Here is a 27,636-nt window from a genome sequence, read left to right on the forward strand (position 1 = left end):
TAACATTTTATTAGCCAATTTCTAAGTCTTTTAAAATGTTAATCAAAATATGCTTGCTCCTCATTTCTCTACAGATTATTTGGTAAACAGAAGAATAAAGTTACTTTTAATGACAGTGTTTGCCGAACTCACCAGCCTACAAGAAAATGATATTATCTTGGAATGCCTAATCACTTCATAATATCTCATAATCATAATATAGTCCATGTTCTCAAAGTAGTTGCTATTCCTGTAAGTGGACTTTCCCTTCATAATTCTGCTCTGCATACTCAAAAGACTGATGCAGGCATCTTTCTCCCTGGAGAATGTGTTCCTTAGTTGCTGATGTAAAAATAAAAACCCCACAAGGGGCTTGCTTTATGAATCCCGATAAAGTGATTGACTAGTCTAGATACCATGCTTCATTTTTCCTGGGTAGATTTTAAAACAACAGGAAAGGAGGTGCTTTCTCTCTCTCTCTCTTTTTTTTAATATAGCAGAGAGTGGGAAAGTTTGCTGTGAGACGGCACTAGCAGTACTCTCCATGTTACTCATGGCCCAGGGCCAATTTCTGCATGTATAAGAATTAAATCACTCGGCAAATATAAAGCTCTCCCTGTGTGACTTCTTTTACAGAATAAAGCCTTTACAACACCCCCTTTCATGGTCTCCCTCTGTTGAAGACTGTTGAATGCTTTTTGAAGCAAAGGTCAATGATATAAATGCAATGAAATCAAAGACAGAAAAAAAAGTCCTGTTAACAGACCACTTATGCTTATCCATAGATTTGAAATGAAAGAACCGAAGACTCATAGCTTCATATCTGGAAAATAAGGGCACAAAACTAGATTTTGAACAGAAGTCAGAAATCTATACTATAGAGATCAGTTAAGATAAACTAAGATAGAACTTGCTCATCTGGTGTCACTTTTTATAGACATGAGTTAATTACTAGTAAAGTACTAAGATAGTATGGAGAATTACACCAGAAAGAAGAATATAGAGTTATTTACAAAGGAAGCACAAGCATTGTGCAACTAAGCCATACTAAGTATAAATAAGTATATACTATACATTTCTTAAATTATCCCAAATAGGATTCTCAGATTTTCTACGGTGTCAGGTGCTTAGTTATAGAATTACCACACTCATAAGTGTGAACCACTATTACAAGGTTTGAATCTTTAAAAATGAACTCTTAAGGGGTACTTGGCTGGCTCAGTCAGAAGAGCATGCGACTCTTGATCTCAGGGTCATGAGTTCAAGCCCCATATTAGTATAGCAATTACTTAAATAAATAAAAATTGAAAAAAACTATCTCTTAAAACGTGAATAATATATTTTCTGACATGAAGTCATTAATTTTTCAAAAGGGAATTCAATGGTGTATCACATTTCAAGATATGGTACATATTTATGTCATGCAAGTACTAAACAAAATATCTTTTTAGAGGTTCTGGTCTGTTTATGATGAGTAGATGGAGAATCTCCAGAATTTCCATTATTTTATAACAGCACTGACTAGGGTGGAAAGGGTGGAACACAGGAAGGAAGGTATCAGGGTCTATGGAAAATTCATGGCCTAAGGAGACAGAGAGCTTGGTTCATATTCCAGCTCTGCTAGTGACTAGCTGGGACCAAGGGCTTATTCTATCTTAGACTCAGTATTCTCACTTGTAAAATGAAGGCAGTTATACCAAACTTTGTAGGGTTACTGTGAAAATTAAAGATTACATACCCAGGGTCTCAGCATAGCATCTGGGATGTGATCAATATTCAAGAATAAAAGAATTACAAAGATGATGACAGTAATCCTAGATCTTGAATTTTTCCTGAGAATTATAAAGAAAATGGGCTGGACTCTCTAATAGGCAAAGGCAGACAAAGCTAAGTTATTTCCTTTTAAAATTCTGTTTACAAACCTAGAGAAATTGCAAGAATTTATGGGGGTAATTGTTAGTTTAGAGCAAAAAGGTGGCTAGGAAAAGACAGCACATTATGAAAACCAGGTAGAAATAGTTTGGGGAAAGAAAATTCTAAAATTGAGAAGGGAGGGGCACCTGGGTGGCTCAGTCTTAAGGTTAAGCATCTGACTTCAGCCGGGGTCCTGATCTCAGAGTCCTCTTGAAGTCCTGGGACTGAGCCCTGCGTTGGGCTCCATGCTTAGTCGGGGGGATCTGCTTGTCTCTCTCCCTCCCCCTCTGCCTCCTCCCCCCAGTCATGTGCACATGTTCTCTCTTTCAAAGGAATGAATAAAATCTTTTTAAAAATTTGTTTAAATAATAAAATTGAGAAGAGAAAGGATCTGCAAAAGCCTACATGATGTGGGACCTAAATCAGTGAGACTGATGTATTTTTGTACAAACTAGCTAATTGATTTAATTTTTTTCTACATTGTCAAATGTCTCAGCATGTTTTGTGTTATCAAAAACATTGTCTATTTTCTTCCTAAGAGGTATAAGATATAAATGACATGTACATGGCATATCTTTAGACATCATGTCATCAATCTGAACTTGTCATAGAATAACTAAAAAGATAGTTTTAATTAGGGGAAATTAATTTATTTATGGTTATTCTGAAGCCTTGTTTTTCTTCCTTCCTTCTTCCTCACACAATTTACATCTTGGCACTCCGACATGGAAAGAATAAGAAACAGAAAAAATGGATAATTAGAGGTATCGATTTTTTTTCTTCTATCTTTTCTTTTATAACTAACAATTCAGTGTAGGGACGTCTGGGTGGCTCAGTCAGTTAAGCATCTGCCTTCAGCTCAGGTCATGATCTCGGGGTCCTGGGATTGAGTCCTGTGTCATGGGCTGGGACCTTGCTTCTCCCTCTCCCTCTGCCATTCCCCTTGCTTGTGTTCTCTCGCTCACTCACTCTCTCTCAAATAAATAAATAAAAATCTTTAAAAAAAAATAAAAACAATTCAGTGTAGAAAGAGATTGAACCACTAGTTAAAACACAGTATGAAATTAACAGAAAATTGCTGATTATAATCTCTCTCAATATATTAAAAATAATATTAAAAAGAAGCCAGAAAAAGTTGTTCTAACTAGAAAAAAGTCTTTACATGGGAAAACAAAGAAAATGAAAATTTATTAGCAATTCTTAACTTCATGTTTGTGTCATGGTTTTGTAAAGGTAGTAAAAATAGTTTCTCCTTTTGGTTATGAAAGAAACTCAATAATTGGACATTTTGGCAAAAGACCATCTGCATTTGGCATTCCTCTGTCTTTCTACAATCATGGAAAAGACCATTATGCAATGAGCAAAGCTCCTTTGCTGGAGAAAAAAAAAGATAGCTTTATTGTTGAAAACATTGGGCTATTATACTAAACATTCCTTGTATTTTTGCGGGCAAATAGTCTAAAATATTCTGAGAGGAAATCCATATTCAGACAGAAATTCTTAACACTCAAAAAGGGTATTGCCTAAGTGCAAAAATATTTTCTGATAGTTGATCTTACCAAAATCAAATTTAAAAGCTTATTTGAAAAGTCAGAAATAAAACTTAATGGCAAAAAAAAAAATAAAAAGTGTCATATTTCCAGAGCCATAACTTGGGAAGGCTTAACTTAATTCAACTAGGAAAATTATTTCTTGTTTCCTTCACTTTTTTAATGGAATAAATATGGCCATAAGAATACTCAAACCCACACAATTACTCCATTATTTGATAGAGATTTCTGCATTTTAAAAGTCATTTTGAAAAAAGAAAGAAAAAGCATGTCCCGATAGCATCTCCTTGAAAAGAAGATACACCTCAAATACATTAACATTGTATTCTTTTGTAACCATCGTGAAAGGTTTGCTTGATGAAAGGGTAATTTTTTTAAAATCTTTTTTCAATTTAAATTCTAGATAGTTAACATACAGGGTAATATTTGTTTCAGGTGAAGAATTTACTGATTTGGCACTTCCATACAACACCCAGCGCTCATCACAAGTGCACTCCTTAATCCCCATCACCCATTTCACCCACTCCACCTCCCCTCTGGTAACCATCAGTTTGTTCTCTATAGTTAAGAGTGTTTCTTGGTTTGCCTCTCTCTCTCTTTTCCCTTTGCTCATTTGTTTTGTTTCTTAAACTTCACATATGAATGAAATCATATGGTATTTGTCTTTCTCTGACTGATTTATTTCACTTAGCATAAAACTGTAGCTCCATCCATGCTGTTGCAAATGGCAAGATTTCATTCTTCTTGATGGCTGAGTAATATTCCTCTGTGTGTGTGTGTGTGTGTGTGTGTGTGTGTGTGTATACACATATCATACACACCATATCTCTTTTTATCCATTCATCAGTCAATGGAGCCTTGGGCTCTTTTCATAATCTGGCTGTTGTAGATAATGCTGCTATACACATTAGGGGAGGGGCGCCTGGGTGGCTCAGATGGTTGAGCATCTGCATTCGGCTCAGGTCATGATCCCCAGCTCCTAGCATTGAGCCCCGAGTCAGGCTCCCTGATCAGCAGGGAGCCTGCTTCTCCCTCTCACTCTGCTGCTCCCCTGCTTGTGCTCTCTCACTCAGTCAAATAGATAAATAAAATCTTTAAAAAAATAAAATAAAGTCAAGTCTTGCTGAGGCTCTAGCATGCCCATCTTTAAACAAACAAACATCGGGGTGTGTCCATCATTTTCAATTAGTTGTTTTTGTATTCTTTGGGTAAATACCTAAGCAATTCCTGGGTTGTAGAGAAGTTCTATTTTTAACTCTTGTTGAAGGAACTCCATGCCATTTTCCAGAGTGGCTGCACCAGTTTGCTTTCCCACCAACAGGGCAAGAGGGTTCCCCTTTCCGCACATCCTTGCCAACACCTGCTCTTTCTTGTGTTGTTGATTTTAGCCATTCTGACAGGTGTGAGGTGGTATCTCATTGTAGTTTTGATTTGCATCTCCCTGATGATAAGTGATGGTGAGCATCTTTTCATGTGTCTGCTGGCCATCTGGATGTCTTCTTTGGGAAAATGTCTATTCATGTCTTCTGCCCATTTTTTAATTGGATTATTTGTTTTTTGGGTGTTGAGTTTAATACATTCTTTATATATTTTGGGTACTAACCTGAAAGGGTAATCATTAATACTTGATCTGTGCACATGCTGTGTTCCAAAAATTGACTTACCTTGTAGTGCCTAGATTTTAGAACTCATTTTCTCACAGAAATGACAGCATAAGTAGTGGCTTAGTTTTCAAATGAGCAAACAAAAACCTGTTGAACTAAAAATGTTGATACTGATAGTGCTAAGGACCAAGCCCTTTATACCCAAGTCCTAAGCTTTTGAGTTCTAAGCCCTGTAGGGAATGAAGTAGTCAGGAGGCAATATTAACATTTACTGAGTTCCTACTGTGGGATTAAAAATAAAGTGCAGGGGCGCCTGGGTAGCGCAGTCGTTAAGTGTCTGCCTTCGGCTCAGGGCGTGATCCCGGCGTTCCGGGATCGAGTCCCACATCGGGCTCCTCCGCTGGGAGCCTGCTTCCTCCTCTCCCACTCCCCCTGCTTGTGTTCCCTCTCTCGCTGGCTGTCTCTCTGTCAAATAAATGAATAAAATCTTTAAAAAAAATAAATAAAGTGCATAACACAATATTTATATATGCTTTAGTTACTTCCGTTCTTAGAATAATTCTATGACATTCATAAGTCTCAACTTTGCCACTTTCTAGCTGTTCGATTGTTGAACAAATTAAGTTTTCACATCTGAAAAAATAAGAATAATAATCCCTGTTTCAAACAATAGTGAAAACTAGTTAAAACTACATATTTAAGTACCTTCCAAATATTAGTAGCTCTCTATCTGGTCAAATTGGGGATACTCAACATCCCAAATAATAGAGCTTTCATGACATGAACTGACTCAGTTTTCAAAGTGACACACCCAGAGGGCAATCAGAATTAGAACCCAGGTCTTCTGCCAACTAATACCTGTTTTTTTCTCTCTCCTCTATGTTATAGATTACCTCCGTGTACTTAATGAAAGCAAGACAGAAGGATTTAATGTGCTCATCTTATAGACCTGCAACACTCTTAGAAGTTTTTTTATGTTAGCCTTCTCCTGGCTCAATTGTCAGTTGTTTAAATAGCTCCTCTGATGAATGGGATTTTAAAGTGATTGCCAAGGAAATGAGACATCGCTTCTGATCTATCTCAATACAATTCTATAACTTGGGAGCTCTAGTTTCCTACTTGTGGCTAGCACAGTTTGCAAATGCCTCTGTTCTAGCCAGTTCCCTTGCAAAGCTTCCCACCCCTAGTAGCTTTATTGATATAAGCGTGCAAAGCTTTTTTAATCTTCATTTTTAAACTGTGAAATATATCATTTATTCAGAGATAGATAAATTTAAAGACAATAGAATTTAAAGTAGAAAAATAAACTCAACAATTTAATATCCACTAGGCAAGACATTTGAAGCTCCTTGCATGGCAACCACATCCCCTTCTCTCACCCCAGAAGCAACTAAGTTTGTTTTTTTTTTAAAGATTTTTTATTTATTTATTTGACAGAGATAGAGACAGCCAGCGAGAGAGGGAACACAAGCAGGGGGAGTGGGAGAGGAAGAAGCAGGCTCCTAGAGGAGGAGCCTGATGTGGGGCTCGATCCCATAACGCCGGGATCACACCCTGAGCCGAAGGCAGACGCCCAACCGCTGTGCCACCCAGGCGTCCCCAGAAGCAACTAAGTTTTGATCAGTTCAGCTCTTTAAGAGTTTCACCATTTCCATATGGATTACTAAATAATAGATCATATCATTTTGCCTGCTCTTAAACTTTATATTAATAAAAATCATATATTCTTTCATTTACTTTTTTTCCTCAATACATTATGTTTTTGAGATTTATCAATGTGCATTTGTATAGCTATAGTCATTCTTTCTCTGCTGTATTATATTTTATCACATGAATATAACCCTATTTTATTCATTCTTCTAGAGATTTGGGTTGTTTTCATTAGGTATTTAGATAATACCTGTACACATCTTCTGGCACATATGAGCATGTTTTTCTCTAAAGTATATGCCAAAGAATGAAACTGCTAGGTAACAGTTTGTTCAAGATCAACACACTAACTGTTTTTCTGAAGTGGTGGTAACAATTTACACCCCTATTAGCAACAGAATCATGGTCTCATTGTTCTGAATCCTCACCAATACTTGGTGTCATCAGCTTTAAAAATTTTGCCAATCTGGCAGCTCAAAGTGATATCACGCTGTGGTTTTTAATTGCATTCTCCAGATTTTAATGAGATGGAATATATTTTCAAGTTCATTGGCCATCTGAGTTTCCTCTTCTATGAAGAGTCTGCCCAAGTATTCTTTTTTACGAAAGGATAATTGACATATTACATTAGTTTCAGGTGTACAATATAATGATTTGATATTTATTTATATTGCAAAACCATCACCACAGTAAGTTTAGTTACCATCTGTCACCATACAAAATTGCACCTTTTTCCCCAAGTATTTTTGACATTGACTTGTAGATATCCTTTATTCTTAGAGTAATCAATCCCTTGTCAGTATAATATGCTACAATTCTCTTCTCTCAGTTTGAGGCTTGTCTTTCCATTCGTTGTATAAGTTTTAGCATTTAATGAAGTAGTTAAGCCGTGAACACTGGAGCTAGACTACCTGGATTCAAATCCTGACTTTATCACTTACTGGCCGTATGACCGTAAGTAAATTACCTCAACTTCCTGCTTCAGTTTCCTCACTTGTAAAATGGAGAAAATAATCTCTCTATCTCACAGGTGTGTTGTGAAGATTAATTTAGTTAATATGGTTAAGCATTCAGAACAGTGTCTGACACATAGTAAAAACTGTGTAAGTACTGCCACTACATTACTAGTATGGTTGAAGCTTATCCCTAAGTTTAGTACCTCTCAACCATATGTCAAGTATCTTTCTACACATGGGGTGTTTCTGGGTTTTGTTTTTGTTCTATTTATCTATTTGTCTGTCCCTGAACTAAACCAAACTGTCTTAATTACTACGGCTTTATTTACCCTTTACATTTTTCATATAAAATTTTTGAAAAATATAGATATATTGAAAGAACAGTATTCTCATCATCTGTATATATATTTTGCTTTTACCTAGTACTCCCCTAATCCCTTCTCACCACGTACATCACTTCAGCCACACTCGCCTTACTGTTGTTCAGATGTGCTATGCATGTTCCTGCATCAGAGAGCCTGCGAATGCTGTCCTTTCTGTTAGCAGTACCTTTCAGCCAGGGGATTCCACATGGCATATCCTCTTACTTCTTTTTGTTATTTGTTCAAATGTCATATTCTCAACAAGGCCTCGGCCAGCCACACCATCTAAGATTATAATATCTCTTACTACTAAATATAATATACATTTTATTTTATTTTTTATTATCTCTCTCCCCATCTAGAACATCAGCTCTATGAAATCAGGGGGTTTTATCTGTTTGTTTGTTTCCACTGCTATATTCCCAGGGTCTAACACAGTGCCTGGCACATGACAGACACTCAAATTTTTTCATTTAATGAATGTGTAATCTGGCTCCAAAAATCTATGTATGCTTCCTTCATTAATTCATGATGCCTTCTTTTTTTTTTTTTTAAGATTTTATTTATTCATTCGACAGAGAGAGAGACAGCCAGCGAGAGAGGGAACACAAGCAGGAGGAGTGGGAGAAGAAGAAGCAGGCTCCCAGCGGAAGAGCCTGACGTGGGGCTCGATCCCAGAACGCCAGGATAACGCCCTGAGCCGAAGGCAGACGCTTAACGACTGAGCCACCCAGGCGCCCCCATGATGCCTTCTGAGTACCACACCTGTCTTCAATTTAGCCCATTTAATATTTTATATTACATTTAAATAAATCTCTTAGAATCTTAGAAACAGGGTATTTATTCTAGGTGAGCAAAATGAGACTTTTAATGACTGACTATCCATTATGGGCCAGTCAACATTGTAAGACATTGATCTCTTGGATTTGTTTTTTAAAGGATAAAGAAGAGCAGAAAGGAAAAAAATAATTTACTAGCCCACAAAGAAAAGTCTGTTTTGCTTAACCCCAATTCTCTGTTATGACCCTACTAAAAAATCCTCTTTAACTTCTATAATCCTCATATAAAAAAAGAACAGAGACTGGAATGCCTCAAATAAGCCTACTTGTTATTACTTCTGGTTTTCTTCTACATATAAGTTGACCTTAGATTTTTAGGGGCAACAAATCGATCAGTGGTTCTGATGCTAGGCCCTATTTCAGAATTTCTGATTCAATACGTCTGGGGTTGGGCCCAAGAATTTGCATTTCTAACCAATTCCCAGTTTATGCTGATATTGATCTGGGGACCATACTTGAAGAACCACTGTACTAGATTACCTGGAAAAATGTCACAATATTTGCTTCACTCTACTTTTCATATTCCAAGCCCTGACTGGTAAAGCTGCTTGATTTCCATCTCTGCACTTGGTGCTTAACCCTTAATTTGGTATCAGTTCTGACCTAGGAAGAGGGTACTTAAGGCAATCAACCTCAGTAAACTGTCATTCTCATTTGCTACTGGTTCCTTTGACCTTAATCCCCTAAATTCTCAATGGCTGAATTACAACTATTGTCCCTAGTTTCCTGATGTCTGTCTCCTGGTCCCAGTGGCACCTGCCTCACCATTTCCCACTTCAATGACTAGGTTCACAACACTTGCTTTCAGATCTCCCACATTGTCAAATGTCCGCCATTTAAGCCCCAACAAATTAAGTGGACTCAATTTTTATATTTATAATGTCCTAATTCCTGCCTTTCAAATGATTCTTTATGGATGATCTCAATACTTCATGGACTTCTTCTATACGGTATTTAATTTCATTGTAGAAGATCTGACTTCTAGATTTATGTCTCCATGGGCCACTCCTTAGGAGTGCTCACACACACCTAGACCTACACTTACACTGAGACTCACACTGCCATATCTAATCTTGCCCATTCTATTTTAGGGTACAATGGGGAGAGCCCTGGAGTCAGACAGACCTGGGCTCAAATGTAAGCTCTGCCATTTATTAATTATGCCATATTGTTAAGTAACTCGGTGTCTAAGAGCAAGACAGCTACGTTGTTCTAAGAAGTCAGAGAGGTTATATGTGTAACATCAAGAATAGAGGTTTAACAGTGTTCACCAAATGTTAATTTCCTTCTGTTCCTCCTGCTGCCTCTCCTGGGTTATGCAGCTTCCTTAGGTGAACAGCTTAGTCAAAAAAACTAATATATTTTCCTGTAAAAACTTTTCTTCCAAATATCTATAATATCGTTTACTGGACATCGTATTCAAACATAGAACTCTTTAAATAATCAATTCAGGATCAGCAAAGGTAAAATTTAATTAAGGAAGTGGTCACAGTATATGTGTTAGGAATTGGCAGAAGAGAAGGAAGGGATTCTGTTATTGACAATATAAGCCATGCTTTTCATTATGCTTTTGGCAGTGTGTGAAGAATGTCTATGTCCTTCCTGTATAGTATTTAGAATAAAATTTAAATTTGATGACATCCCAGATCTCTTTGAGAATCTATTTAATCTTACAGACCTTCTCCATGGAAAAATACATAACCATCATTACATGTCATGTATTTCCCCAGGTTAAGAACTTCTGACCTTGAGCATAGGGGCATATACTAACCCAGAACAGAATGCCATGGGAGTTTAAGGTAAGAGAAAGAACATGAGATAAGTTGTCAGAAGACCTTGAGTTGACTGCTCTTGCTCTGGTATTAATAGATATCTAAGCTTGGGCTCCAACCTTTCAATTATTACTTCTCATTATAGTAATTTGGTGAAAAATCATCCTTACCTACTTCATCCTTACCCTGCCTACAGGGTTGTTGTTAGACTCAAACGAGGAAATGTACAGGAGAAGAGAATACTAGTTCAGTTATTAGTTATTAGCATTACCTGGAAACCTACTGAATTTATAAACAGAAGTGCAAGCCTGAAATACCCAAACTGGTGAAACACATGGAATATATCATACCGGAGAATTCATTTAATATATAAAGAACTATAATCATGGAATTGATAATTTTTTAAACGAGCCCTATATACTTCGAATGTCAAAATAATCATGGCTAAAGCACCTATATACTTTTTCTAGGAAATCTAGACACACTTTAAGTCAAGATCTCTCTCTGGAATTGACAAATTTAGATATTGTGAGTAGAAATCAAACCCAAGGAGAAAAAAGATGAATAGTCCCATATTTCTCTCTACCCTGTAGGAAACATATTTCTTGCTATAAAAAAAAACCATCTGAGATGGAACAAGTCATGCTGATTTAATTTTCTTTCAGGGGACACAGGGGAAGACAAAGCCTTCTCTGTGGGAACAAGCATCCTTCTATTTCAGCGTAAGTCTACTAACACAAGGTTTAGAAGCTCTTCTTTTAAAACTTTATAGAAAAAAAGATATTTAAAACATTAAAACTGGCTATGCATTTGACTGTATATTCTTTTTTTTACTTTATAGGTAGTATTTATTTTTCTTTTCTATACAGTTGGCCCTTGAACAACATGGGTTTGAACTGCACAAGTCCACTTACACGTAGATTTTGTACAGTACAGTACTGTAAATGTATTTCCTCTTCTAACCACAACGTCATATATCTAAAGCAGCAGATCTTCATGCCAGCAAAGTTAGTTTATTTCCTTACCCTGATTCCTCTTCTGGACCTAAGGGTAAGAATTATCACTAGGACTAAATATACCTTCATCATAAGACAGTAATACTCTCCATATTCCCTTGACTGACTGCTTTAAATAATAATTCTATTAACTTTATTTCTAAATAATATTAGATTTTTTAAAAAGTGTAAAGATAGTACAGAGCGTTCTTGTATACTATTCACCCAACTTCCCCTAAGGTTAACTTCTCATATAACCATGGCATATTCATCAAAACTGAATATTAACATTTCTATAATACTACTAACTACACTATGACTTTATCAGATTTCCCTAATTTTTACGTTAACATCCTTTTTTTCTGTTCCAGGAAATCTAAGATATTACCTTATGTGTGTTTACTGGTCATGTCTGCCTGGCTTTCTCCAATCTGACAGTTTCTTGGTCCTTCCTTGTCTTTTATAACCTTGAAGCTTTTGAAGAGTACTGGTTAGTTATTTTGTAAAATGTTCCTCAATTTAGGTTTGTCTAATGTTTTGTTACAATTAGACTGAGATTATGAATTTTAGTGAAGACTGTCTCAGAGGTATCATGCCCTTCTCATTCATTGCATTGTATTAGGGGGTATATAATACTACTCACATGACTTATTACTGATGATGTTATCTTGATCACTCAAATGATAAGTTTTTCATGCTAGGAATCTGTCTGTATGGTAGCTAAACTTAGGATGTTACCAGGTTTATTTAGAAAATAAGCAGAGGTTCAGCCATGCAATTAATAAACACTTAATAAAATATTCAATTAATAAACACTGATAAAATAAAGGCAGAATAGTCAGACGGATATTGGTTTGAGCCTGTTTATGCTACTTACTAGTTGTCTGTTTGGGAGCAAATTACTCAAGTCTCAGTTTATTCATCTGTAAAATGGGACTAATACCACTTCAGTCAGTTGTTATTTTATCCTTACAAGTTAGTACATAAAAAGCCCTTAGCCTGGCACAGAGCAAACATTCAATAAATGTTAATGCTGTTCATTCTGGGGTTGATGGTGGTAGTAATAATGTTCATATTATTTGCCAACCTGTGTGGTATTTTCATCTGAGAAAGAAGTCAAATTTTAGAACAGAAGACATGATGTGTTTATAAGATTTTTGCACTCTTTAAGTGTAGTAAAATGTCCCATCCAGAGATGCTTAACTGGAGATTTAATTGTGTTTTCTTTCTCCTTTAGCAAGAGAAGTTTGCAGTTGCTTTGCCATTTGGGCAAGGGGAGAAAATAATCTTAAAGCAGATTCTCCTGACTGGGTGAAGAATCACTTGTTTAGGCTTCTTTCAGATGTGTAAGTACAGAGTGAATAGGCCCCACTGTCCCGAGAGAAAAGTTTAGCAAGAACTTTTTTATTGGGGAGGGAGGGAGATTTGGGGTTTGTTAGGTGAAAGATTCTACAAAATGTCCTCAACTGGAACGCTTGGAGCTGGCTCGCACTCTGGGATATGGCTGCATGAATAAACCGAAGGAGGCGATTGTTAAGATCTATAACTTTGGAGCCCTGTTGTAGAGCGTCCTTGCAAGAACTCGGCACTGAGGGGTGGGTTCATCCTCCCTCCAAGAACTGCTGCTGCCCCTTCAAGGATCTGGACCAGTGAAGGCATCATTGCAGTGGTGAGGTGAGCAAGCATCATCCATCAGGTTATTCAGCCTGGCAATGCCATGTCGGAGTGAGAGCCAGTAACGGCAGTGAACTGTTCGGAATCGCATTCCCTTGATACTCAGCATCAGAGGACTGACTCCTAGAGTTATTGGAAAATGAGTAATTAATCGTTGGAGAATGGGTTGCCTCAAAAGGAAAATGGATTGCTACTGAGGCATATGAGTGTCAGAGTAATTAATTGGAAAAATAAAAGAGGGATGCCTATATCTGAACCCTGTTTGTGGAAAAGTCCGCCATTTATAGAACCATTCAATTTCCCCGTATCTATTATATTCGCTACCCCCACAAGCCTCTCTACAAAGGTTAATACTTTTTTAAACTCTCAAAAGGTAAAGGGCCCTTGTACTTATTTTTAGCAACACAGAAAGAACATGGGTGTGGGGACCCTGCTTGATGCTCAGCAGCAAGGCTCGAGGGGGGGAATCAAAATGCCAGGCAATGCAGCAGGTGGCAGCAGCTACTGAAGCATGTAGGAGAGCAGACTCAGTCCCCGCAGCCTGCAACAAAGGGAGAATGGGAACACAGGGAGAGAAACATGGGCCTGAGAAGGAACCCGGGACTGAGAGAGTCCTTAAATTCAACTTAGAAACACAAACTGCCTTTAGATTTGCGTGTATGTAGTAGTGCAAAAATCACAAACTTGGTAGAGAATTATGCACAGAAACCCTGTCATGGGGCATATCACCATTTTCACTATTGTCCACTCTCAATATTCTCTCTGTTCTAATTATTATCGTAATTTTGGCCCTCACTAGTTTTCATTCTGCCTCTAATCTCCCCCTACTTATATCCATCCATTCTACTACTGCTAAGACACAGTGCTGATTTTTTTTTCTGCTTAAAGATTGTTTCATGAATAAAAGCCAAATCATTTGTCTGGCCCTTGAGGCCCTCTCTGACCTGACCCCAGCAGGACTTGCCAGATTTATCTTCTCTGCCCCCACTTCTCTTCCACCTTACATCCTGTGTAAGCACATCTCTGAGACATTAATCTTGCTCTTTCCCGTTCTCTAACATCCTTTCCCACCTTGTCCTCTTCTGTAAGCCTAATCCTTTCCTATCTTCAAAACTGAGGTCAAAAGCTATCTCTTCAGTGAAATCATCTCTGATTTTTTGGGCTATAAGTGAGAACTCCCAGATTCTTAATCCCCTTAACAGTTTATCCTTATAGTTTATGATGTCGGCCAATTTTTACTTTACATTATAATTATTTACACACATTTTTTTAGTGTCCTTACTAGACCGAAGCTCCTTTGTAGTAAGACCCATTGTCTTATTAATCTTTTATTCCCCACAAGGTCTATTAAAGTATCCTGCACATAATTTGTTAAATAAATAAACACCTTGATACCAAATACTGCAATTTGTATGAACTTAGTTATTTTTTATTATTAGCTTATATACATCTACATATTTGGGGGAGTCTCTCAGCAGAAGCAAAATAAATGACCTTTTAAGATTATCAATAACAAAATTTTAACTTTAAAATATTTCTTTTAAAAATCTCAAACCGGCCTAAAAGTGGCTTAATAAAATAAATAAGTGGAAGAGTCTGCAACATGGGTTAGGGAAGGTACCATGTTTGATCAACAGCAATTATATCCACTCACTGTGACATGTTATGTTCACGTTCTCAAAGGTCACCAATAGCTGGAAGAAAGATGTGGGTTGTTTTTTTTTTTTCATTCATTTGACTACAGCTGTTATATGGTTAATAATTAGAAGACCAGGAAGGCAGAGCATGCCCTGTACTGAATGGAGGATTTAAAATAGCAGGGTACTGAAAAACACCCAGAGCCATCTAAACTGTAATAGACATGCATTGTTTACACTTATATTCAATGCGCTTGGTGCCTTTTCCTGAATGAGCCCCTGTCTGGCCATTTATTAACATTCAAATTTCAGTCTAATTTCTTTTACCATGAACTTAACATGATACTTGGTGTAATGTGCTTAAAATATCTTCTAACACATAAACCATTGGCATTGTACGGACATTTCTTTCTTTTTTTTTTTTTTTAAGATTTTATTTATTTATTTGACAGAGAGAGCCAGCGAGAGAGGGAACACAAGCAGGGGGAGTGGGAGAGGAAGAAGCAGGCTCCCAGCAGAGGAGCCTGATGTGGGGATCGATCCCAGAACGCCGGGATCAGGCCCTGAGCCGAAGGCAGATGCTTAACAACTGTGCTACCCAGGCGCCCCTGTATGGACATTTCTTGAAACAAATTAATCATGATAGGATAAAGGCTGAGATCAATTACGTGCTTTTGACTAAGACAGCTACCTTTTAAAATTCTACCTTCAAGGAAAAAACATAAAAGTGAATTTAAAAAGATAATTTAAACTAGATATTGGTACCATTGCAAGAATGATAACTGGAGTATAGAATAAAATTATTTTTAAATAAAATTAAAGCTGTAAGGCTCTGTTCTATTTTCCTAAGGAATAGCAGAAGAATATGTTAGAAGATTTCTTGAGTTTGGTGCACAATGTACATGCAACTATCTGACATCTCAATCTGAATATCTCACAATCACTGCAAAATGAACATGCTTGAACCCTAACATCATCATCTCCGTCCAACTCACTTACCTGCCTGTATTCTTTATCTAGTTAATGGATTATCTCTTCGCTCATGAGCCGAAGCCAGAAAGAAACATGGAAGTCATCTCTCTCTCTCTCCCCTTACTCCATACGTACCAAAAATCACCTAGCCCTGTACATTTTATTCTCCAAATACCTCTTATATTGGTTCCCTCCTCTCTTGCACCATTGCCAATGCCAATGCCAGTGTCCGGTTTCACTGGTCTCCTTCCCTGAGCTCACTCTCTTTATCCACCAGACTTCTGACAGTGATTTTTCTTAAAAGCAAATACAACATCACTCCTTTTTAAGTATTCTTCAATGGATAAAATTTGCATCCCTTCAATGGATAAAATTAGGCCCTTTATGATCTGGCCCTGTTTATCCTTCCTTCCTTCCTTCATTCTATTCATTCATCAAGTATTTAATGAATCTACTTTGTGCCAAGCACTGTTCGAGGTGTTAGAGATACAACAGTAAACAGATAGACAAAAGTTTCATCTCATCATTTCCCACTCTCCTTCAACCCTTCCTCTCCACCACTCACAAGTGCTCTTGCCTTTAAGAAATAGTGAGCCACTTGCACTTTACTAAAGATGACTTGCTATTTCATACAAATTTCTACTCATCTTTCAGGTCTCAATTTAAATGCAACTTTGTCTCTTAAGACTTCCCTGAATCTCCTGTGCACTTTATGAATACTTATATTTTGTTTGCGTTTCTATCTATGAGAGTAAGTTCCGCAAGCACAGGGATAATGTCTTCTGACACAGAGTTGGCAAATACAATACCTTTATTAAATGAAGTGAGTGAAAAAAATGACACAGCTTTCCTCAATTGTTAATTGTTTCTAGTAATCAAATAACTTTTTCTTGATCTCCCAGAATTATATGCAAAGTAATAAAGAAGAGTTTACACAAGCAGCTGTTACCCCAATGATGATACAAGTGATGATTTTCTGAGCCCCATGTGAACGTGAGCCTCAGAGGTTTGCCATCTTTCTACTTGACATTTATTTCATTATAAGTTGACTTCATGAGTAAAATTTTGCCCTCTGTCCTGGGGCATATTCCCATAATTAAAATGCAAAATAATAAATATTTCAAAATACACTCACTGTACAGCAGCAACCCCAGATTTTATGGAAAAGGGCATTACACCACTACAGAACTTCTGTGTTATCTTACGGAGACAGTCTATAATGATGCACCTTACATACAAACCTACTATGAATGCATTAAAAAAAAATCTCAAATCAGTATATAATTGCCTACATATAAAGCCAGCCCTGACAATATTTTAAGGGCTGTAGTTAAGAGATTCAGGCTCTCACTAGGCAAGCTGATTTTTGAGATAAAATGTTATCTGATTTCTCCATTCATTTATTAAACATATGTCCAAATATAAATCAGGAAAACATTAGAAATGCATTGCAAAAGCAAAAATGAGAAGTTAAGATATCGTAGACCAATTAAACAGGTTGGAACACCAATGGTGCCGTGAGGGGGTGGCCATCTGTCAGTACATAAAGGACTTTGTGTTTGCACATAAAGACGTTGCTCAACCCACATCTGGCTCCCATAGCCAAGTTCTACCCTCACTAGGGCAACTCCCACTGAAAATATAGGGGCATAAAGAACAGGGAGATGAATTTTTTAAAAGCCAGCTGTTTGTTCCATGGGCATTAGATGTACAAGAGAATCAGGATAGAATTGAGGCCACTATTCTACTTCTATTTATTTTTAAAAAGAGAACAGGGAGGTGGAAACAGCAAAGAATTTTGAGTAGGTGTTCGGAGATCAGATTTCTCATCTCATTGTATAATCTTGGGAAATTCACTTGAATTTGCATGGTTTTTTTCTCCTGATAACGTCTTCTTTTCAGCCCTCTGCCTTCCCAAATCATAACTTAGAAGGCGCATCTCAGTTCCCACCTCCTCTGGAAAGCCTTTTTCCTTATTACTTTAGTTTATTCTTTTCCCAGTCTAAACCATTCGACTTAGAAATTCAGCATATATTTATAAGCTGTTTTGTATTGGCTTCTAGTAGTTTTGTGCCCTTTAGTCTAGCATAGATTATAGGCTTCCAGACAAGAGCAAAAGCAATATTGTTTTACTCCTCTTTGTGAGTCACCAATTCTATAATCTAATATACAATTTATGTAATTATATAATATATAATCTAATATATCCCAAACTCTAGTTCCAAGTTGCAAATGTTTCAATCCCAACACTTTTACTTACTGGTTATTACCTAGTAAGTTAGGCAATTTACTTAACTTCCAATTTTTGTGCCTAGCTGATATGGCTGCTATAGGGATTAAATCTACTGCTAAATGCAAACAAAGGACTTAGGATAGTGCCTAGCATATGTTTGATTAACTTTAACTACTACTACTATTATTATTATTATTATTATTATTATTATTATTATTAAATACAGATTATCAGGGCACCTGTGTGGCTCAGTTGGTTAAGTGTCCAACTCTTGATTTCTGCTCAGGTCACAATCTCAGGTTGTGAGATCAAGCCCCGCATCGGGCTCCAAGGTGGACGTGGAGCCTATTTAAGATTCTCTCTCTTCTTCTCCCTCTGCCCCTCCCCACTCACTCTATCTTTCTCTCCCTCTTAAAAAAAAGAAAAAAGAAAAGAAAATATAGATTGTTCAATTTCCAGAGGTTTAATATGTTCGCGAAAATGGAGGAAAATAATTTAAACGTTTTTTCCTATTAGAATGAACAATTTCTTCTTTAGCCTATGAGCAAAAACAAATACTCCAATCCATCCTCATGTGCAACACAGGTGGACTTAATCCTCTTCTTCGGTGAGTCACCAATTTTATTCCTCATGTTTAAAAAAAAATAGCTTCAACCTCTAGGGAGTTATTGAGCTGAATCTATGTGCCAGTCACAGTGTAAGTGGACACACACACACACAATTTAAGACTCACAAAAATCCTTCATGTCACATATATTATTTTACAGATGAAAACACTGAGGCTCAGAGAGGTCAGATATCTTAATGAAGGTCATACAGTTAATAAGTGGCTAAAACAAGAATAGAATCAAAGTCACTAATTTCAGATTCCACTTCCTTTCTACTACACATACACTACTTGCCTACAATTTCCTTTTTTCTTAACTCATATATAATTTATAGCAGAGCATAACACAGAAGTGTTTCCTCATAGTTCACCCATACGTTCTTGCCAAAGTACATAGTCCTGCAACTTCCCATTTCTGTTCTTCTGGTCTTATGTCAATTTAACTTCCTTTCTGGTAGCGAGAAATGCAGTGTTTATAGCTGGATTTAGAGCTCCTGAACCTTCCTTCTAAAGACTTTCTTTGAGTACCGGTTTTTAAAGGACTTCAGTGATGTGCTGTTTGTTCTGACAAAATGCCTGACATTCTGAAATAACACTGTTAAATTTTTTTTAATTAAATATTACTTTGCAGTAATCCATAGAAAAGGATTATGGATTTATCTCAAAAAAATTAATATACCTATCTTTGGGGCCATAGACAACCAAGAAATAGGGCAAGTAAAACAAATAAAGATTGGTGGGAGCAAGGAGGAAGGCTTATTGGAAGAGAGGTCAAGAAATTGAAAGGCCAAAGCATTGAGATTGTCTACAGATACTGAAATCATCCAGGATTTTGACAGATGTTGTGGCAGAGAGAAAACAGTGAGCTGTGTATAAGAAATCAGGGGTAGTGCCTGGTAGGGGAACAGCAACAAGGAGGTTGAACAGCATGCTTTGCTGCTATGAGCTTCAGAGGCAGGGGTTTTAGAAAGGGACGAGGGAGAGCACTCTATAAGTGGCAATGAGGAACAAGGAAGATTATCTATTCCAACTCCAGGTCCAGAGATAAGAGGAATGAGAAAGAAAGAGAAAACAGATATCACTTTTAAAGGTTGCAGGGGAAGCAAGGTCCTTCCAGTTGTCAATTAGAAGACAATGGCAGAGGATGTGAGAAATCAACATACTTTGTATGCAGATATTATAAAATTACATGTTACTCATTAAAAAAAAGACCTACTAAGGATAATAGAACCCATCAGGTACGCAGTCCATATAGATCAAGTAATAATAACAACAACAACAACAATAATAATACAGGTATCTTCCCCCTCCTGCTTAACATCAATCATCCATTACTGAAAATCATGTATTCTACATGAAATGCCAACAAAGAACCTATTACCCAATATTTCAAATGAAAATAATTATAATTCATTACATATCAACCCGAAACTACTAACCAACTCTCTAGAGTGTAACTAAAACACAATAAAGCACCTATAAATAAGTAGCAAACTCCCATGTTAAGGTGTAAAATGCTTACAACATCCCTTCCTGATCCAAAGCAATGCCCATGGTTGTACCGGGGGCCTTACATGCAGTAACATGCTGCACATCGTCTGTGCTGACGTGCGGTGCACTTCACAGATTGATTACATGGGATTCTGACTTTATGCTGATTATATCTGGAATTTAACATAAGACTTTCCACATGTTACTTTGTGTAAAATGCTGTATATGGCATTAGTGAGTTTCTGGGGTATAAACACAAATTTTTCTTATGTAACCATTAGCCAAAACATATTGAATTGAGAGATAAGAACATTCTAGGATATTTGGGTGTTAAATACCAAGAGCCTTTCTACTAAGAAAAACAATTGTGCAATTATGAAGTCATTCTGCTTCACAGAATAAGCACTTGCTTATTACATTTGTTCAACTGGGGTGAATGGTAGGTAAGCTTACGCAAGTTAGCTATACTCCCTAAACGTCAAAATTCACATATTCGAAATGGGAAAATAACAGCGCTCTCCTTAAGGGAGTTTCTTTGAAAATTAAATGAGATAATGAACATAAGTGACCTAGTATACAGTAAATGCTCAGAAAAATGGTTTCTAGTATTATTTTTATTGTATATCTAGAAAGTATAGATTGTAAAAATTTACACGTGCATTTTCTTGTTTGATCCTTAAGACAAAACAACTCTATACAGGAGAGAAACAGGACATGAACTATTACCACTATTCACAAATTAAAAGATAAATGCTTAAAAAAAGTAAAGTGACTTCCCAAAGATACATGGTTGCTCAGCAATTTCTACCAAGATTGGAACCCTAAACCAAGGGTTGGCAAACGTTTTCGTAAAGAGCCAGACAGTAAATATTTTAGGGTTGCAGGCCACACAGTCTCTGTTGCAACACGTCAACTCTGCCACGGGAGCACAAAAGGCGTCACAGATGATATGTAAACAACTGAGTGCACCTGTGTTCCAATGACACTTTATTTCCAGAAGCAGGCGGTGGGCTGGATTTGGTTCACGGCTGTGGTTTACAGACCCCTGCCCCGGATCTTTGAGTTACTAGTCCAATGCGCTTTTCCACTACTCTCTAGTTACGACCTATTTTCAGAACAGTGGTTAGCCTATGTCACTTAATGACGTTAACTGTCAGGGGGAAAAAGATCAGAAATAATATATAGGGCCGCCTGGGTGCCTCAGTTGCATAAGAATCCAACTCTTGGTTTCAACTCAGGTCACGATCTCATGGGTCATAGGATCGACTGAACCCCTTGTTGGGCTCGGCACTCAGCAGAGAGTCTGTCTGAAGATTCTTTCCCTCTGCTGTTCCCCTCACTCACATGCCACCTCTCTCTCTGTGTCTCTAAAATAAATAAATAAATATTTTTTAAAAAGAACTAATTTGTAAAAGATCAATGGAAACAGTAAGATATTATATGAATTTTAGAATAGCTGTTTTTCTCTCCTATCCAGCTTTTAACACTATCTCTCAATGTTCCCCTTATTTCTTTCTCCTCTAATAAAGCAGTTTGGCCTAGAAGGAAACACAATCTCTCCAAAGTGCTCAAGAAAAAATGTGTTTGCAGAATCTCATTCTAAAGGAAGCAGTAGCCATGCCATTAGACATTAGAATGAACAGACTTATCCAAATCTCATCTTTTAAAATGGTAAGAAAGGTTGAACCTTCTAAGGATGACTTGTGCAGGCATGTTTTTAGGGGAGCAAAGGGAGCAATGATAAGCAACTACTATATCTTCAGCCTCAAATAACAGAATGATTATCAGTTTTCTCATTATAGAAGCTGCATGAAATGGTGATAGGGACACTGGGCTTGGAATCCTAATGGGAATTCTTTCTCTGCCACTTAGTATCCTTGTGATTTAAAAACCCACATAAGGGGCACCTGGGTGGCTCAGTCCTTAAATGTCTGCCTTTGGCTCAGGGTGTGATCCTGGCGTTCTGGGATCGAGCCCCGCATCAGGCTCCTCTGCTGGAAGCCTGCTTCTTCCTCTCCCACTCCCCCTGCTTGTGTTCCCTCTCTTGCTGGCTGTCTCTCTCTGTGTCAAATAAATAAATAAAATCTTCAAAAAAATAAAAATAAAAATAAAAACCCACAGAAAAAAGAGTTGCAAAGATTAAAGCAAATAACTATTTAAAAATACCAGCCATTATAAGCATTGATTACTGTTGCATTTGACATTATAAACTTCTCTTTCTTTTTTAAGATTTTACTTATTTATTTGAGAGAGAGCAAGAGCTAGAGAGAGAAAGCATGAGCAGCAGGGAGGGGCAGAGGGGGAGGAAGAAGCAGACTTCCCGCTCAGCAGCAAGCCCAATGCGGGACTCAATCCCAGGACCCCCAGATCATGACCTGAGTCAAAGGCAGACGCTACCGATTGAACCACCCAGGCTCCCAAAATTATAAACTTCTTGATCAAGTTCATATCCATATTTTTAATAGAGGTACAATATGATACAATATTGCGTATTGTGTGTACGGTGTGATTTATAAAGCATCCAAGAGAACTACTGCTGAGTATAAAGAAACTTCTGCCAAGGAGCTAAAAGTTCTTTAAAACTATTCCCTCATTTAAGCCAACAATATTCCTTTGAAATTAAAACAAACCAGAACATATTGTGTGATGTGTGCTAGGCATTTTACACACATCTATCCATTTAACCTTCACAACAACCTTGAGGAGAAACTGAGGCTCAGAAAAATGAAATAACTTGCTGAAAGCACAAAGCCCCTAAGTGGCAACAGATCTTGGATCTATGCCAGGTTAGACTGATCTTAAAGTTTATGTTCTTTTCATTACATAATACTGTCTCTTCAGCTTTTTGATTTGGGGTTCACAAAAAGCTAGGTGCCTCATACAAGGTCAAAGAATAATTACTTTCAATGTAGTAGAAGGCAAACCCTCCGATGGCGGGACACTGTTCCACTATACTAAGTTGCCTCCAAATAACATACTATTTTGAAGTCAATTTCCAGACAATTCCTGCTTGATCAAGTTTTGGTCCCCTAACATATGCTGGTGAAACCAGTCTTTCCCCACTCGTTAGAGAAATTAGGAGATTACCAACTTTAAGCCTTAGATGTGCAAAGAAACATTTCCAACATTTGGATAAGAGAAAAAATAAAGCAAAGAGTAATAAGTTTCCCAAAAATCCAATGGCATGTGAATAAACATAATAAGAACGTTTCCACTGGAAATGCCAGGAAGTTATCACTTTCAGAAAGGAGATTGCTTTCTCAATAATTTTTTCCATGAAATTTAGAGAAATTATCACAAAGCAAAGTTGGTGACCCAGGTGCTTTTGAAGAACTAGATCAGTAAATTAGAGGCTTTTTAATTTTGATATTAAATATAATATACAAAGTGAGGCAATAAAAGTATATGAAGTATTTTATAAATTTATGTCCCCTTCCCCCTTTATTTAAACCACTCTGGTCCTTGAGAGCAAGAGCCTTTTCTTTTTCATGATAAAATAGCATCACCTCCACCCTCTGCTGCTTACCTGCTGCAGTGCGAGCTGAGGGCTCCATGCGGGCTACAGTCACATGGCAGACAGAGCCCGGAAGTGTGATTCAGGTAAAAGCCCTCCCTGCAGGTGTCACAGCGGAGCCCTTGATAAGGTGGCCAACACTCACACTGCCCTGTGGTCTGGTTGCAGCGATTCACATCCAGGCTTCCCGTCACAGAGCAGTTACATGCATATTCTATAAAGGAAAGAAGGAAAGGGACATTAGTAACTAAGATTTAATGCTTTCTTAATAAAAATGAACGTTTTTAAATTTTTCCTATTGAGTGTTCATGTCAATTTTGTAAGGATGGGAAAAAATGAATTCTGGTTCAAATTCACTTGCTGTCCCGTTTATTTAAGATGGGAAATGTAGACAGTCAAATATGTAAAACTATACATCACTCATAATCCATACATCACTCAGTGTCCCTGCCAGTACTCTTTATCCTCTAGCCGTCCTACCCTACACTCCAATTTGGGGGCGGTGTGGGGACGGGGAAATCCTGTATACTACTGAGTTTTCCTGGACTGGAAAACTCTAAAGGCCTATGCTTACCTACACGGCACTAAGAGCACACGCTGGAAATGGCAACATGTTAAATAATGAATAGTCCCATTGTATAGCAGCAAGAGCCCAAGGCTCAAATGGTTTACTGTGGTCACTTCTACAGGTCAGACAAAATTGTGCTAGAGCTGGAATCATAAGCTAATATGTTCTTCCCAGGGAAGAAGTCATGGAGAGTTGAAACTTTAAGGTAAGGAAAGGACGAACAATAAATCTTAGATGAGAAAGTTTACACAGTCATCCTGATCGTGGGCTAAAACAAATCACAATTTGAATCTCTTGCCTAAGTTTTAAGATTTAGAAAATAAACTTTCCTTCAGCTACATTTCAAAGAGTTCTTTGGATGAAAATATTTAGAAGTCCTTGGCTTTAGCCTTTAAATGTAGATGTATTTAAAGGTCAGCTCAAATTTGGTTTTTGCTATTGTTTACACTCATTTTATCAAGAAAGTATTTTCAACATGGTTTGACACAGTACCCACACAGGACTTTGTGAGCATGTAAAAAACAAGTAAAGTCAACTGCAGGTAAAGTAAAACCTTGTACACAGTTTAGGAATAGCCCCAATTCCAAAATAGCTACAAACCTAGATTTAACAAGCTCCCCCTAAATCTAGTAAAATTATGCTTCTGAGTAGGTAAGGCACTATATGAAATGGCATTACATTGATAAAAATTTAGCTTGGAAAAAATAATCTTAATGTCATTTTTTATGATTTTTTAAAAGTTACTGAATAACTGCAAATCCAGGGTCTTAAATAGAATGTTAGAAAGGCATTTGCTTCTCTAGTCTGGAAAAGGAAATTAAAATTCCTAATGTCATCACAAGCCGCTTATCCACACAAGTCAAAGCAAAGGATTCCACAGAGAAATTCCCACTTGGCCACGCCCATACCAGTCTATAGCTCCCACGCTTCTTTAGTTCCCAACCTTTGGGGTCAGCTTATCTCCCTGCTCTTTCCATCTCTTCTAATTTGTAAATAGATCAAATGAATGAATATACATGTATTGGTGAGTGATGTACTTTATGCATAATTCAAGCAAGGGTGGTAAATTAGTTACAAATCTCAGAGAAGAATTCAAGATTTCTTCGACCCCAAACTTAGGAAAGGTAAGCTTCCCATCTCAGTCAACTTTCTTATTTTTACTAGGCTATGTAAGCATGACTTCTCTTTGACAGAGTTACTTGTTTTCACATTATTTCTAGTGTTTGGGGTGTGTGTGTGTGTGTGTGTGTGTGTGTGTGTGTGGTTTTTGTAAATAAGGAAGCCATGTTTAGTGGTCTGAAAAGGTGCCAGTGACAACTTCATGGTAAGACCTACACTCCACCAAAAATGACCAGAATGCTTAAAATAACATTTTTCTTCCAAATCTGGCAGAATTTCAACATACATCCAATTCTTCCTGCTGGGCCAATTTCATCACAAGTTAAACTAACCAAATTATGCTGCTGTGGGCAGAACCAGCTCAAGAAAAATGAACAGATTAAGAAAAAAGTCTAAGACTGAGAATTTTATTCTATTATTTCCCTACTAATGTACTTCCATTTGAAACCTGAATCAGTGTTCCCAATCAATGAGATAAGCATTTTTTTAAAACAACATACTTAATCTAAAAACTTTGAGGAAAAAACTTTTTTTTCCCAATAAAGTTCTAATGGATAAACTTCAGTACTAATCAAGTTCATTAGCTACTTATTACTTCTATAGAGCCAAGTCAATCTCTTCAATATCCTCTGAACATATTCTTTTTATTCTCATCTTTAGACCTTTGCTCCTTCTGTCCTCCTTGAAATGCTCTCTACTCTCCACATATTCAAACCTATCCCCTATTTCAAGAATCAGCTGACACTTACTCCTCCACAAACTCTATCACCCTCAGTGTGAATCTGTAACAACGTCTATTACCTATAACTCTCATTTGCCAATAATTTGAAGAGGCAGGAAAGTGAAGCAGTTATGAGTACAGACTATAGCGGCAGACAGCTATGGGTTGAAATCCAGCTCTCTCATTCGCTAACTTAATGACCTTAGAGAAGTTAACTATCCTCTTGTGCCTTCCTTTTCTTGTCTGTAAACAGGGCATAATACAGTACCTATTACGCTGGGCCCCAGCACCTAACCCGGAGGTAGTTTGGAGTACTGCAAGGAGTAATCCAATAGCTGGAAGAAAGAGATACCAGATAACATAAACAATAATTCAGATGTCAGATTCATAGGCCACAGCTTTGTTATACCCTGTGGACAAGAAAGCCTGGGATTGGGTTTATTACTATGGCAGTTTTTGACAATGTTTAGGAAATAGAATTAGCGTCCCGACATTCAGAAATCCAAGTTGTAGGTTATCTAGGAAGAAAATAAAGGGTAAAATATGTATCCTGGGCTTCATATATTACCAATATGGGTGCCTACAAAAACAATGCTGAAAACAGAAGGGTTGAGGATGTGGTTTTAGGGAGGATGAAAAAGAGCATTTATTGATTATATGCCCCTTGTATTAATCATCCTAGAAGTAGTGGAATGCATGGCAAATATTTCAGCAAGAGGGACGACCCTCATGCCAGGAAGGGGGTTGATTTATGAAGACAAAATGCGCTATCATGTTAACATTCCTCCCCAAATTAACCAAAGGAAAGGAAGTTAAAGCAAAGCATGCCAAATGCCGAGGAACATGTGCATCTTTTCTGTTTGGAGTTGGAATCTGAGGCCCTATTTCAGTGACTGGCCTTAAATGAAATGACCCAAGTTAAATGAATAGTATGAGCAACAGTAATAAATGTAAAGCACTGTGAACATCCAATAAATTGTGTCAGGATAACTTGTTAGCTTGTAAGTAGAGTAAAAACTCAGAGTCTTCACAGTTCTTGACATTCATATAGAACCAGACAGGAGTTAATGCAGAAACAATGCAATTTACTAGGAGGCTGGCAATATGAAGAAAAAGAAAGGAATTTCAATTGATAGAAGCAGTGGGAAGGACCTATAACCAAGAACAAGAGACGAAGTGCTGACTTTTTAATGAGGTAGAATCTTAGACAGCAAAGCAGCACAAAGGAGTCAGTGACATGACTGATGGTAAGTCACTAGTGTGGATGTTAATGGGAACGAAACAATATGAAGAGGACACAAAAACTAATCACGGACAAGTCTGGATGAAATGCCAAAAATCTCATTTGGCTGCCTGAGAGTACATATGATGTAAATTCTCCATCACTTGAGCTGTGAGTTTTCTTTCAATGCCCCGTGATTCTTGGGAAAGCTCTATACAGAAATAGAGAAAGGCAACATAAATGTTAGCAGAGAGATG

General features: G+C 37.3%; 1 protein-coding gene across 1 annotated transcript in view; it reads right to left on the reverse strand.

Annotated features, from left to right (window-relative positions):
* Positions 1-27,636, reverse strand: part of MEGF9 (multiple EGF like domains 9) — an 81,788-nt gene that overhangs the window by 16,605 nt on the left and 37,547 nt on the right. The window contains exon 2 of the mRNA XM_040631802.1: positions 23,762-23,963. Within this exon, the coding sequence (XP_040487736.1) occupies positions 23,762-23,963 (202 nt within the window). The remainder of the gene's footprint in view (positions 1-23,761; positions 23,964-27,636) is intronic.

The sequence above is a fragment of the Ursus maritimus genome, unplaced genomic scaffold (genome assembly GCF_017311325.1).
Source record: "Ursus maritimus isolate PB19 unplaced genomic scaffold, ASM1731132v1 scaffold_17, whole genome shotgun sequence".
NCBI lineage: Eukaryota > Metazoa > Chordata > Mammalia > Carnivora > Ursidae > Ursus > Ursus maritimus.